The sequence below is a fragment of the Haematobia irritans genome, chromosome 1, assembly GCF_050003625.1.
Source record: "Haematobia irritans isolate KBUSLIRL chromosome 1, ASM5000362v1, whole genome shotgun sequence".
Classification (NCBI taxonomy): Eukaryota; Metazoa; Arthropoda; class Insecta; order Diptera; family Muscidae; genus Haematobia; species Haematobia irritans.
This window is the reverse complement of record NC_134397.1, coordinates 170,117,692-170,131,474: the sequence shown is the minus strand read 5'-3', so window position 1 is coordinate 170,131,474 and position 13,783 is coordinate 170,117,692. Positions and strand designations below refer to the sequence as shown.

The 13,783-nt window shown below is 33.8% G+C and overlaps 1 protein-coding gene across 2 annotated transcripts in view; it reads right to left on the bottom strand.

Moving 5' to 3' along the window:
- LOC142222127 (ribonucleoprotein RB97D-like) overlaps nt 1–13,783 on the bottom strand; it is a 19,449-nt gene extending 5,666 nt beyond the window's left edge. The window contains exons 1-5 of one of the 2 annotated variants that reach the window (XM_075292091.1): nt 13,670–13,782; nt 13,329–13,558; nt 7,104–7,339; nt 6,599–7,040; nt 6,126–6,401 (exon numbers count right to left, since the gene is read on the bottom strand). In XM_075292091.1, coding sequence (XP_075148206.1) covers nt 6,604–7,040; nt 7,104–7,339; nt 13,329–13,558; nt 13,670–13,672 — 906 coding nt within the window. In that variant the 5' untranslated portion in view covers nt 13,673–13,782 and the 3' untranslated portion in view covers nt 6,126–6,401; nt 6,599–6,603. Of the gene's footprint in view, nt 1–6,125; nt 6,402–6,598; nt 7,041–7,103; nt 7,340–13,328; nt 13,559–13,669 lie in introns of those variants that run through there. The other variant, XM_075292092.1, reaches the window with a different exon arrangement.

Below are 13,783 nucleotides of genomic sequence, written 5' to 3'. Positions count from 1 at the left end.
GACGTCAACTTATTCTGCAACTATTTCTCTTTATATTACGTGTTTTCGTTTTTAAGTTAATTGCTGATTTTCTAGAAAAAAAAATATACATACTTACATAAAATGAAAACCGAAAATTCATTGTTTTATTTCTTAGTTAAGATGTGCACAAAGTCCGTTCGTTTTCACAAAAATTAAACTGCGCAATTTCACTCAAAGAAATAGACAGCTGGGAAACAGTCACTGTTTTAGTTAAGGTGAGTACTAAGTTCAGCGTCATTTTTGGTTGAGCATAAAATTTGTTAAAACAACACAAATTGTTAAGTTCAACAAAACATCAATAATATACTACAAAAGCATACCATTCGTCATTTCGAAATGTTCATTTATAACCACAGTGAGAAAAGAATAGAAGTTACATGCAATTCTATAATTTGTGGTAGGTTCGATTATTAGTCGTTTACTTTATTTGCAACGGCTACATTTCTTGCTAAAATAAAAGAACTGGTACCCACTTTTGTATTCACACATTTTACAAATTTTCGTAACTTTTAGACATAAAGTCAAAATATCTGTCTTGCCTTCATGGTGAAACTGATTTAAGGCGTACTTTATCAGTAATAGTACCAAATATTAGGTAGGTTAGGTGGCAGCCCGATGTATCAGGCTCACTTAGACTATTCAGTCCATTGTGATACCACATTGGTGAATTTCTCTCTTATCACTGAGTGCTGCCCGATTCCATGTTAAGCTCAAGCAAATTGGGTTGGGAAGCTCTGGCATAGATAGAATGTTAGTTCTATTTTGGAGTCTACAACTTTTAATCTAAAGCCTATATGTACACAAATTCTAAAATTTGTAAGGAATGCAGTTAAGAAAACAAGGATTTGCACAAAAACGGGCCTTGTAGGTTCAAAATACTGACCCCCCTTTAAAAATTTTGCAACAAAAAAATAGTGTGGCCCATATCTCGCAAACTATAACTTGCAACACCTTTTTTTAAGGGGGTTACAAGTTCTATACAGCGAAGGAAAAATTTAAATCGATTTATAATTGCCGATTTGGCAGCTAAAATAAAAGTTCATACCTCCGAGGTGATCAATTTTCAACAGCACTCGCTCGAAAATTGATGCAATTTCTCTAGCATGCCAACAGCAAAAAACGAAGCAGAACAAAATGTAATGACAAAATTAAGTTAGCGGCGCAATAGAATGTAGAAAAAACAAGTAAGAAAAGTCTAAAGTCGGGCGGGGCCGACTATATCATACCCTAAACCACCATTACAGAATTAGTAATCATAAGCATTTGTGGGGTAACATATAGGTCTGAGAGATAAACCGCAGTTGCATATTTAAGAAAATTAAGGGGTACATGTCTATGGGTGCTTTGTGTCAATCTGACTATAGCTCATAGTCAATGTTGCCAGGGAAAATGCTCGGTTTACCCTACAAGGACAAAAAAAGTTCCCTACTTTCCCATACATTCCCAAACAATTTTCCCTACTATATTTTTCGTTAAATTTAAAAAATTTTACAAAACAAAAATGGTTCTAAGTACTTTATTATCTTAAAACATGAATATGCAACGCATATAACTTAGAATATAAATTTGTATTACCACCACGGTTGCCAAAGTTGGTAGAATTCTACCCAAATTAGTAATCTTTTTTGTTAAATCTCTATAAAAATAAAATTTTGGAAAAATTTTTGTGAGAAATTTTTCTATAGAAATAAAATTTTGAGAAAAAATTCCACAGAAATAAAATTTTGAGAAAATTTTTTATAGAAATAATATTTTGAAAAAAATTTCTATAGAAATACAATTTTGACAAAATGTTCTATAGAAATAAAATGTTGACAACATTTTCTACAGGAATAAAGTTTACCACACATTATTAAAGATCAAGCCTTGCCGGCTTCTGATTTCTTACTCTAGAGCCACCAAAATGTAAAAATTATTACAAATTGTGTTGAGTGAAAATGTCCCTACATTGTGGTCCTAGGTCCCTATAAGACGCTAAATATTAGAAAAACCCTACATATAGGGAATTTCCCCTACTGGCTGTGTTGATATTGCGCCTACGGAGTTAGTAAGCCACTAATATTGAGCCCATTATTAAAAAAGAGAAAGTCGTTAAATTAGTGTGGGTAATAAATACAAATTTGTAAAAATCGAGCAATATTCTTATGTAAGAGCTACAAGTACGTATAAGTACGGCTGGTACATCAAAATTTGAAATTTGAGTAAAATTGGTTAATAAATAAGAGTACTATGGCCAAATTTGGGAAAATCGAGCGATGCATTTATATGGAAGCTATATCTAAATCTCAACCAATTTGCATAATATTTTGCTGGTTTGATTAATACCATAAAAGGTTACTTGTGCAAGATTTGAGTAAGATCAGTTACGAAATGAGGCCTGGGGGCTAATCACGGCATTCGATATCGAGAACTTTTGATCGAAATCTAAATTTTTCGGATCACGGGAGTCGATATCGAGTTTTTTTGATCGACAATTTTTTCGATTGGTAAATTGCAATCGTAAAACATTTTTCACATGTTTTTTACATTGTTTTCGCCATATAGGAATAGTAAATATATTAGTTTTAGTTCGAATTGTTGCTAGTTTGTAGTAAATTTACATATAATGAACATATTTTTAATATTTAGGACCAATGCAATTCCAATAAAAGTTAAACAAAAATTGGTCATAGTAGTGTTCGCAGCGAGCATTCTAGCTTGACAAAGAACCATATATAAAGCGCACATGCTAGATCGATATTCAAGAGATTGTGATCGACCAAATACCGTACCATTCCGTGACAACATAACGCTTCTGGACCACCTTGTAAGATATAATGCAATACAATTTACTTTTTAATTTGAAACCTCCAAAAACATGTTTTTTTACATTCTATTTTGTGACGCTAACTTAGTTTTGTCATTTCATTTTGCTCTGCTTCGTTTTTTGCTGTTGGCAACGCTTGAGAAATTGCATCAAATTTCGATCGAATGCCGTGATCCAAACTTTAAATCGTATCGACAATTTTTTCGATACGATTATGAATTCGATATCGAATGCCGTGATTAGCCCCCTGTATGGTCAAACATAAGGTTATTAGGGGCGAATTTTTCAAAATCGGGCGATACATATATGGGAGGTATATCTAAATTTGAACCGATTTCGATGAAATTTTGCACATATAGTTAGTACTATAGAGGACTGGATCTAGCCAACTTTTAGTAAGATCGGTTAATAAATAAGGGTTCTATGGCCAAATTTGGGAAAATCGGGCTATACATACATATGGGAGCTATATCTAAATCTGAACCGATTTCGATGATTTTTTGCACATATAGTTAGTGCTATAGAAGACTACATTTAGCCAAATTTGGGTAAGATCGGTTGATAAATAAGGGTTTTATGGCCAAATTTAGAAAAATCGGGCGGTACATTTATATGGGAGCTATAGCTAAATCTGAACCGATTTCGATGATTTTTTGCACATATAGTTAGTGCTATAGAAGATTATATTTAGCCAACTTTGAGTAAGATCGGTTGATAAATAAAGGTTTTGTGGCCAAATTGGGAAAATCGGGCGATACATATATATGAGAGCTATATCTAAATCTGAACCGATTTGGATGAAATTTTGCAGACTTGAAGGGCGATGAAAAAGATTACCTTTTGCCAAATTTGGTGACGATCCGTTTAAAAAAACGCGCAACGTGACCCCATTTGTCGAAATCGGGCGATACATATATATGGGAGCTATATCTAAATTTGATCCGATTTCTTCCAAATTCAATAGCGTTCGTCCTTGTGCCCAAAAAACTCCCTGTACCAAATTTCATCAAAATCGGTTAATAATTGCGACCGGAATCCTGTGAACAACAAATACATGGAAAGACGGACGGACGGACACCAAGCGCTAGATCGACTCAGGAGGTGATTCTGAGTCGATCGGTATATATTTTATGGGGTCTAAAATCAATATTTCTGGTAGGCACATTTTTTGGCCGATCAAACTTATTATACCCTGACCACTATGTGGTTTAGGGTATAAAAACACATATGTGTTTAAAGATTTCAAAGTGAATTTTATTGCATTATATCTTATGGATATCGCTTTTTACATTCCTTGTAATTGGAGGATGAGATGAATATAAAAAATTATGACGACAAATAAGGGATAGGTGTACCCATTGTCATTGGTGCAAGTTCATGGGTTTGAAACGGTGTGCATTATTAGAAAGTCATCTTTTTGCAGGCTCAATGGACGATTTCATCTGACGAAGGAGGCGTTCAATTGTTACTTGGAGGAATATAATTTTTGGTGGCATGTCAACGTCAATTCTATCGACATTACAATTGTTAGGTTAGGTTGATTTACATATCATGCTTTAATGCGTCAATTGATTGAAGAGTTCAATTTTCTCTTTGAAAGCAACAGTTTTTTTAGAGTGCTCCAAACTGAAAAATATCAACCCTTCCATCAACTCACGGATTAACGCATGATATGTAACTCAACCTTTTGGCCTGTGGAAGCTTTTATCATTCACTATTCTTACGTGGTGGTCCAGCCAGAAGCGTTATATTGACAAATTTTTGTTTTACTTTTATTCGAGTTGCATTAGTCCTAAATATTTAAAATATGTTCATTATATGTAAATTTACTACAAATTAGCAACAATTCGAGTTAAAACTATCATATTTGCTACTCTTATATGGCGAGAACCATGTAAAAAAACAAGTAAAAAATGTTTTACAATAGCAAATTACCAATCGAAAAAATGTTCGATCAATAAAACTAGATATCGAATGCCATGATTAGCCCCGTTTCCTAAGCTCGAGGAAAAGGAGACTTGGTAAAAATCATATTAAATATATCCAAAAGACTAGAAGATACATAGAAGAATATTAATCTAAGTCCCCCAATCGGTGATAGGTAGTTTAGGATAGGATTTTACAGGGCATTGAAATCATAATACAAACCTTTGCATCATTTCCGTTCTTTTTAATTACAATAAAAAATTGATTGTATTTCTCATAATAAAATTTATTTTTTGTGGATCCCGAAGATTTATATTCAATAATATTGCAAATACTTACGTAACTTTTCTTCATATATTTTCAGCATAAAGATACAAAAAGATTCAAAATTGTCCACATGTGTACATGTAACAAACAAACCTTGTCAACAATAGGTCCGAACGTCAAAATATTACAAATTTGACTTCGGAATACTTGGAACTGTGATTACTACCTCTGCTAACTATTTTCGACCAGCATCTTTTAAAATGCATTGAGAATGGCATTGTATTTGGATACACATTTGATAATTTTAAGACAAAAATACATATATCAGAAAGTATTTTATAAGAAATAAAAAATCAAGAAAAATACGAATAATGTTGTAGAATTATATTAATTTGAGAAACTGTTAATCGGAATGCCTAGTATTAACGATTTCATGAATTGTATAATTCATAAAAATTGTCATTTGCTATTCAGTGTAAGGTTTACATGGAACATAAAATTTGTATTGCACCACACTCTTTGACATTGGTTCATATTTTTGTATACAATAGTAATTTAACTGATTTTATTACTAAATAAATCGATTTTTTTGTCTAGTGCAGACATTCCTACATATCAGCCAATTTCTAAGAGATTTTTGCACATCTTGGCATTGTTGTGCATTATATTTATTCCATAATTATTGGATAGCATGAATAGACATAAATAAGTACAAATATGTTGATTTGTTTGCTTGTCTAAAATAGTTTCGGATTTAATATAAAGAATACTAATTGGAACTAATTGTAATCTAGAGGCAAACGCGTGAAGTCGTTTTATGAAAAAGAAGCAATTTTCAAAATGAGATCCCGGAGAGAATACAAAGACAAAACAAAATATATTTTGATAAATTTTACAAAGATTCGTGCAATCTAGAGAATGGCTCTCCATCATGTCAAAGAATGGGCTCGATACTAAAATCTGGAAATTGTGGTAAACCATAACTTTGCCCAACTTGTATATATAAATCTGCCACTTTTATAATTTTTTGTTCTTTGCAAATAGATATGTACTTATACCATGGCAAACTCGAATAAGATATAAGAAATGAATAAAAAAATAAATATATTTTATATACGGAATTGCCACATATTTTATATTCCTAAATTATAAATAATTTTTATTACATATTCATACTTCAACATTATATACCAAGTAGATATGATAATATATATATATATTGAGACTTATAAATACTCCTTTATTAAATGCTCTGCTCAAAACTCTGCAACAAAAGCGTAAGCTTTTGTTTTAATCCAATCATTGTCCTTCCATTTCTAATATATATTTCTTAATATATCAATTATACGAGAGAAGCTATAGTGCATACATAAATATAGACCTAAATAGAAAAATAAAAAAGATATCCGGAATAGAATATATAAAATAATGGACATAATCTTCATATATTATAAAATATAATATACAAAAATATAATTGATAGAATAATAATACGCCATGTTATAAACTTTTTGTTTGTTTGTTACGTCTATTATTTTCTTATAACATGTGTGGACATAGTTTAAAGTTTATACTTACCTAGTTTAAGAACGATATGGCGCCTTTCGATTAGCTTGTAATTTACCACCCTTTTCAGGACCTCCATTATATGATTGTTGATAGCTTCCAAAGTTTGGTGTTGCTGGTGGAGGTGCTGTATTGTTCCAGCCATTTGCTGCAGGGGGAGCTGCAGGTGGTGCTGCGGGTCCATAGCCCCAGCCGTTCCATGCTGGAGGAGCACCATAAGCTGGAGGAGGAGCTTGAGGATATCCCGGTGCTGGAGGTGGTGCACCCCAACCACCATATGCTGGTGGAGCTGGGTAGCCGTAGGGTGCTGGATATGCAGGAGGTGGGTAAGGTGCTGCAGCAGGAGCCACGGGCACTTGTTGCCCATTTTGCTGTTGTATTTTACTTTGATCAGGTTTGTAATTGGATTTTTTCACATCGACTGTTAGGTATTTAATTGTATGATTCTTGTGTACTAAAAAATCAAAACAACCATTACAAAACGATATGCCGTTGAGAAAATGCCCTTAATACTTACATACAGCCTTGTCAGCAGAATCATAATCTTCAAATTCAACATATCCAAATCCCCGGTTGCGACCAGTGTTCTTGTCAACCAAAATTTTTATTCCCATTACTTTTCCAAATTTTTGAAAATGTTCTCGAAGGGCATTCTCGTCGTGGACGTCTTTTAGTCCTCCAACAAAAACTTTTCTTCCAGAACCCATAAGTTTTGGTTCTGTCCGGACAATGGCACGCTTGGAATCGATAGCTCTACGAAAAAGTAAAATACACACAAGTTAGAAAATTTTAGTTGGAAGACCAACAATTTTTTTCGGCATTCAATCAATTTAAAAATCAGCGTTATTTTCTGGTGTTAACAATGTGCTTAAGGCCGGTATGCACCTCTAGCGAAATTTTCGGTAGCAAAAATTTATTTAAGTCTACAACAAAAAAACAGGGCTGTGTACAACAAATTTTAAACCAGCTAATCGCTTTTAAAAATTGTTAATATATGTTCCAAATATTCCTCAAATAAATTGTTTATTATTTACAGACCTTTTAAAACTTGTACGCACACAATGATTGTAATAAATTATATGTTTGCTGCCAAAATATGCTTTTGACAACCCTGTTATTTTCATTAGAGGTGCGTACCAGCTTACGAAATTGAACGCTACCGAAAATTTCGTTAGCATAAATAGCAATGCATATCTTATGGGAATGAAATTTTTCGCTAGAGGTGCATACCGGCCTTAAACCCGTATTCTCCCGAGTTATAAAATAATCATCCGATTATAATAATGTTTGATTCACAGCATGTATAGACTACCTTTAGTAAAGGGTGATTCTTTTGAGGTTAGGATTTTCATGCATTAGTATTTGACAGATCACGTGGGATTTCAGACATGGTGTCAAAGAGAAAGATGCTCAGTATGCTTTGACATTTCATCATGAATAGACTTACTAACGAGCAACGCTTGCAAATCATTGAATTTTATTACCAAAATCAGTGGCAGAAAATCCGCTTTTTTATCGACAAATTTTGTTCAGCGATGAGGCTCATTTCTGGTTGAATGGCTACGTAAATAAGCAAAATTGCCGCATTTGGAGTGAAGAGCAACCAGAAGCCGTTCAAGAACTGTCCATGCATCCCGAAAAATGCACTGTTTGGTGTGGTTTGTACGCTGGTGGAATCATTGGACCGTATTTTTTCAAAGATGCTGTTGGACGCAACGTTACGGTGAATGGCGATCGCTATCGTTCGATGCTAACAAACTTTTTGTTGCCAAAAATGGAAGAACTGAACTTGGTTGACATGTGGTTTCAACAAGATGGCGCTACATGCCACACAGCTCGCGATTCTATGGCCATTTTGAGGGAAAACTTCGGAGAACAATTCATCTCAAGAAATGGACCGGTAAGTTGGCCACCAAGATCATGCGATTTGACGCCTTTAGACTATTTTTTGTGGGGCTACGTCAAGTCTAAAGTCTACAGAAATAAGCCAGCAACTATTCCAGCTTTGGAAGACAACATTTCCGAAGAAATTCGGGCTATTCCGGCCGAAATGCTCGAAAAAGTTGCCCAAAATTGGACTTTAAGAATGGACCACCTAAGACGCAGCCGCGGTCAACATTTAAATGAAATTATCTTCAAAAAGTAAATGTCATGGACCAATCTAACGTTTCAAATAAAGAACCGATGAGATTTTGCAAATTTTATGCGTTTTTTTTTTAAAAAAAGTTATCAAGCTCTTAACAAATCACCCTTTATATATATGAAAAAAAATTGTCATATCGGGTTCAGGTTTCTGGAAAATTGATGTCGCAATTAACAAAGAATACCCTTGTTTTATTTTTTTCTGTGCAGCGAAAACGGTACACTGGTGCATTGAAAAAGCCAATGTTTCTGTCGTCATATGACGACACTATGAGAATATGGGTTAAAATGATGTATTGTATTTCATGAATTAAAACTTCTTACAAGCAGCGCTACCGCGGACTTTGTGGGAAAATTGCCAAACGAAAGATCTATACAAAAATGTTACGCGTTTCAATTCAATTGTAATTTTGAAAAGGCAAAAAGAGCACATTCAGTTTATAAAAAGAGCACATACGAAAAAAGAGCACACTTTTTCAAATAAAATAAAAACATTTAATTCCATAATAATTCATTTAAACATAAAAAAAGTTCATAATATATACATAAAATAAATCACTTTCAACTCAATCTAATTTTCTTACAATACTTTGTATGTCATTTGTTTGGTCTTTTTGTGAAAAATGTTATTGAAAGAAGTTTGTTTACATGTAGAACAGAGTACAAAGTGAAGAAGCAACATCGGCCTGCTCTTCTTCGAGTCTGATATATAAAGTAAAACACTATTTAATTAGAAAATAACGGGGAGCAACTGCAGTTTATGGGCCCCTCACCGAATTACTTAAAATTAATATATGTTGTCATTCGGTGAGCTGATTCCAACAAAGTGACCCATACCCGGGGGAAGTACCCGGGTCTTGAGATATAGCCCTCCAAAGGGTCAATAAAAACTTGATATATCTCTTTTTGCCCAATCTAGACAAACTTGCTATCAAATGAAAGCTTATTCAATGCACTTTTATACTTTTTTTAATATTTAATTTAGTTTGGGAGATATAAATAAAAAAGAAAATTTTTACCCTATTTTTTTGTTTTGTTTGTCATTATATCTCAAAAAAGTCTTCGATTATACCCTTATATTTTTTATACATAGCTTGAAAGCCTAGTTTCTGGCCTTTTGATTGATGTACTACATGTCTTTATAGGTCCATTTTTAGCAAAGTTATTGAGCTTTTATTCTGAGTAGAAAAAAAATTGTTTTATTACTGAAATAATTTTTGTATGTTGAAGTATTAACCCAAGGGGGAAAAGTGGCCGGCCGGACAGAGTCCAAAGTGGGCTAACGTGGACCCAAGGGGGGAGAGTAGCCGGCCTTCGGCCGGGGTTTAAGACTTTCCCCGGGGTTTAAGACTTTCTCCTATGGACAGAGTCCAAAGTGGGCTAACGCAGGCCCAAGGGGGGAAATGTAGCCGGCCGGACAGAGTCCAAAGTGGGCTAACGTGGACCCAAGGGGGGAGAGTAGACGGCCTTCGGCCGGGGTTTAAAACTTTCTCCTATGGACAGAGTCCAAAGTGGGTTAACGCAGGCCCAAGGGGGGAAATGTAGCCGGCCGGACAGAGTCCAAAGTGGGCTAACGTGGACCCAAGGGGGGAGAGTAGCGGGCCTTCGGCCGGGGTTTAAGACTTTCTCCTATGGACAGAGTCCAAAGTGGGCTAACGCAGACCCAAGGGTGGAAAGTAGCCGGCCTTCGGCCGGGGTTTAAGACTTTCTCCTATGGACAGAGTCCAAAGTGGGCTAACGCAAACACAAGGGGAGAAAATATTTACTCTCCCCCCTTGGGTCCACGTTAGCCCACTTTGGACTCTGTCCGGCCGGCCACTTTTCCCCCTTGGGTTAATACTTACAACATACAAAAATTATTTCAGTAATAATACATTTTTTTTCTACTCAGAATAAAAACTCCATAACTTTGCTAAAAGTGGACTTATAAAGACATGTTGTACATCAATCGAAAAGCCAGAATATAGGCTTTCAAAAAATGTATATGTATGTATAGGCTGTAAAAAATGTAGGGTATAATCGAAGACTTTTGAGATATAACGAAAGTAACAAAAAAAAAAAAGGGTAAAAATTTTCTTTTTTTATTTATATCTCCCAAACTAAATTAAATATTTAAAAAATATTTTTTGCGTATAAAAGTGCATTGAATAAGCTTTCATATGATACCAAGTTTGATTGGGCAAAAAACAAAAGAGATATATCAAGTTTTTATTGACCCTTTGGAGGGCTATATCTCAAGACCCGGGTACTTCCCCCGGGTATGGGTCACTTTGTTGGAATCAGCTCACCGAATGACACAACATATATTAATTTTAAGCAATTCGGTGAGGGGCCCATAAACTGCAGTTGAGCCAGAGTACTTAACTAAAAATAGAGCACTTTTACGTGCTCTTTTGGCCTATCTTGTTTTAAGAGCACATTTTGTAAAAAAGAGCACATGTGATCTTTAAAAGAGCACGTCTGGCATCCCTAGGTGTGAGTGATGCTGATCCAACGATTTCAGTAATGAGAGAAAATCATAATGGTATACAGACCCATATATCACAATAGTGGCGAGAGTTTTCATTCACCATGGGCATTAATGTCGCCCATTTTTACAAGAATTCATTAATTTTCTATACCTATTTCCTCATCGGCGTTAAGGTAAGTACTATGTTCGCTTTTCGCGTTGAAATTTTCGTGGTTACTTTATTAAAACAGTTCAATATAAAGCAGACAAATTAACACAATTGATGCGTAGTTTCTTGTTCCTCTAGATTTCGGCAAGACTTTACAGGAATAAGTTTGTTTTCATTTATAATTTTGATTATTTAAAGAAAAGTAATCGCGAAAATAAAGTGGTTTTCAACTCGAAAACCGAACATAGTACCTACCCTTAGGTGATGAACTATAACAACTTGAAAGATTTTGCTTCATAATAAAAAAATTATTCACTTTTTAAAAGTGGAAAAAATGGTAGTCTAACCTTTGAGTTTATGTTTTATGCCGTACTGTTGAACAAAATATTATCTTCCCGTGTAAAAATCGGTGGATCTGATCATATCTAATAATATCTAAGTATATATAATTACATCTGTTCAGATATGGTTGTGGATATAAATAGATCTACGGAGATATGTTATATATAGTGTTCTATATGATTAGATCTGATTCAAGATCTCATTATATATATTGTTATATCTAATTGTATCAGTCATATCTGGTAAGATCTAATTGTATATCTTTATATATGACATCATATCTAATTATATATACTATATATAGCTCCATATCTAATTATATGTATCGCATTAAGTCATGAACCAGTACTGCTATACGGATAAAAAAAAATATGTGTATGTTTGGGTGTAAAATTAATATGTTTGTTACGAGAATGTTAACGTGATACATATTGTTACAATTAAATATGTTTGGTCACACATCACAACTAGTGGTGAACATAATCAAACAATGTTTATATATTGTGACAGTTCGAAGAAACCTTTTTCAATATCATTTTAAAAATTCAAAATTTCTTACGTTCAGACACAACTGTCTGTTTGTTTTCAAAAATATCATCACATAACAATCACCATTAGCAACGGTTGTTGTTATTAAATTTAAAACAAAATGTTGGTATCAAATATTGGATAATGCGATATTTTGAAATTTTTATGTTTTATTCATATAAAAATTTAATGTATTCTCATTTTTCGACGAAGATCAAGGAGTATGAGAAGTGATGAGGTAAGTTTATCGTTTGGGTCCTATTTTTATATATTTAATATTTTCCCTTTCTAGTTGGACGAAAAGATTAAGGAGACCGAGTAGCAACGTGATGATTTGTAGCCACGCCATTTTCGAATTTGCGATAGAATGTAGTATTATCCAAGTCAAAAAGATAAAATAATGATTTGGAGATGGTTTGCATCATGAAACGGATATATTATTCATGTATGGTATTAGGGACTTCGCACAAACGATTCCTTATAGCGTTGGTTTGAATTATTGGGCACAAGAAGCAATTATTGGTAAGTATATGTATTATTTGTATTTATTTCAGTCTTCTGTATTTTTATGTTATATTTTTCAGAGTTTCATTCCGAGTAGCCAAAGAGAGGAACTGGGAGACTAATGTAAAAAAATGTGTGAAGAGAGCAATGCCACAATGCCTTGGACAATTTAAACGCCAGAAACGCCGCAGAAACGTAGTGGCTATGTATATATATTTTTAATTGAATTCTTATACTTTTATTCCTAGGCGTAGATATAACGTAAATAGGTTTGAGCCAACTTGCTGTATTAAATACACTTTCATTATAAAACCTAAAATAAATCTTTTTATTAATTACTGTAATTTCAGTAATAATGGAAATTTATAGATAAAATTATATATACTTAGATATATTAACATCTAATTATATCAAATTAGATGTAATTAGATGTGGGCCAAATTTGAGATCTGGTCAGATCTAATTCCTTTAGAATTAGATCTGATCAGATATTACCATTTTTCGGATCTGACCAGATCTGCCTACATATACTATCATATCTAATCAGATATGGCAGGAGATCTAATAATATCTGGCCAGATCCACCAATTTTTACACGGGTTACTTACTTTCCATCAACGACATGTGGTCTTGCGGCTTGTGCCTTGTCAACACATGATGTATCAACGAATGTAATGAAGCCGAATCCTCTGGAACGACCCGTGGTTTGGTCTCGTCTTATAGTTACATCAAGGATTTCACCAAATTGACGGTAAAAGCAGCGTAAAGAATCTTCAGTGGAATTTGGCGACAAACCGCCCAGGAACAGTTTGCGAAGATGATCTCCTTCATTGTTATACTAGTAATAAGTAAAGCAAAAAGGATAGAATTCCAATTAAATAGTGATTTTATTGACTGTATATTTCAAAATAGGTGGATATTGAAATAATTTAGTAAACGCAATATTTACCATCTTTATATTTTTTGTTTTATAATTTTCACTCACTGAAATCCCACGTACGTAATTTATGGACGCTTACTAAAAATGGTAGTATGTATACGGTAGTGTTGACGACTTATCGAG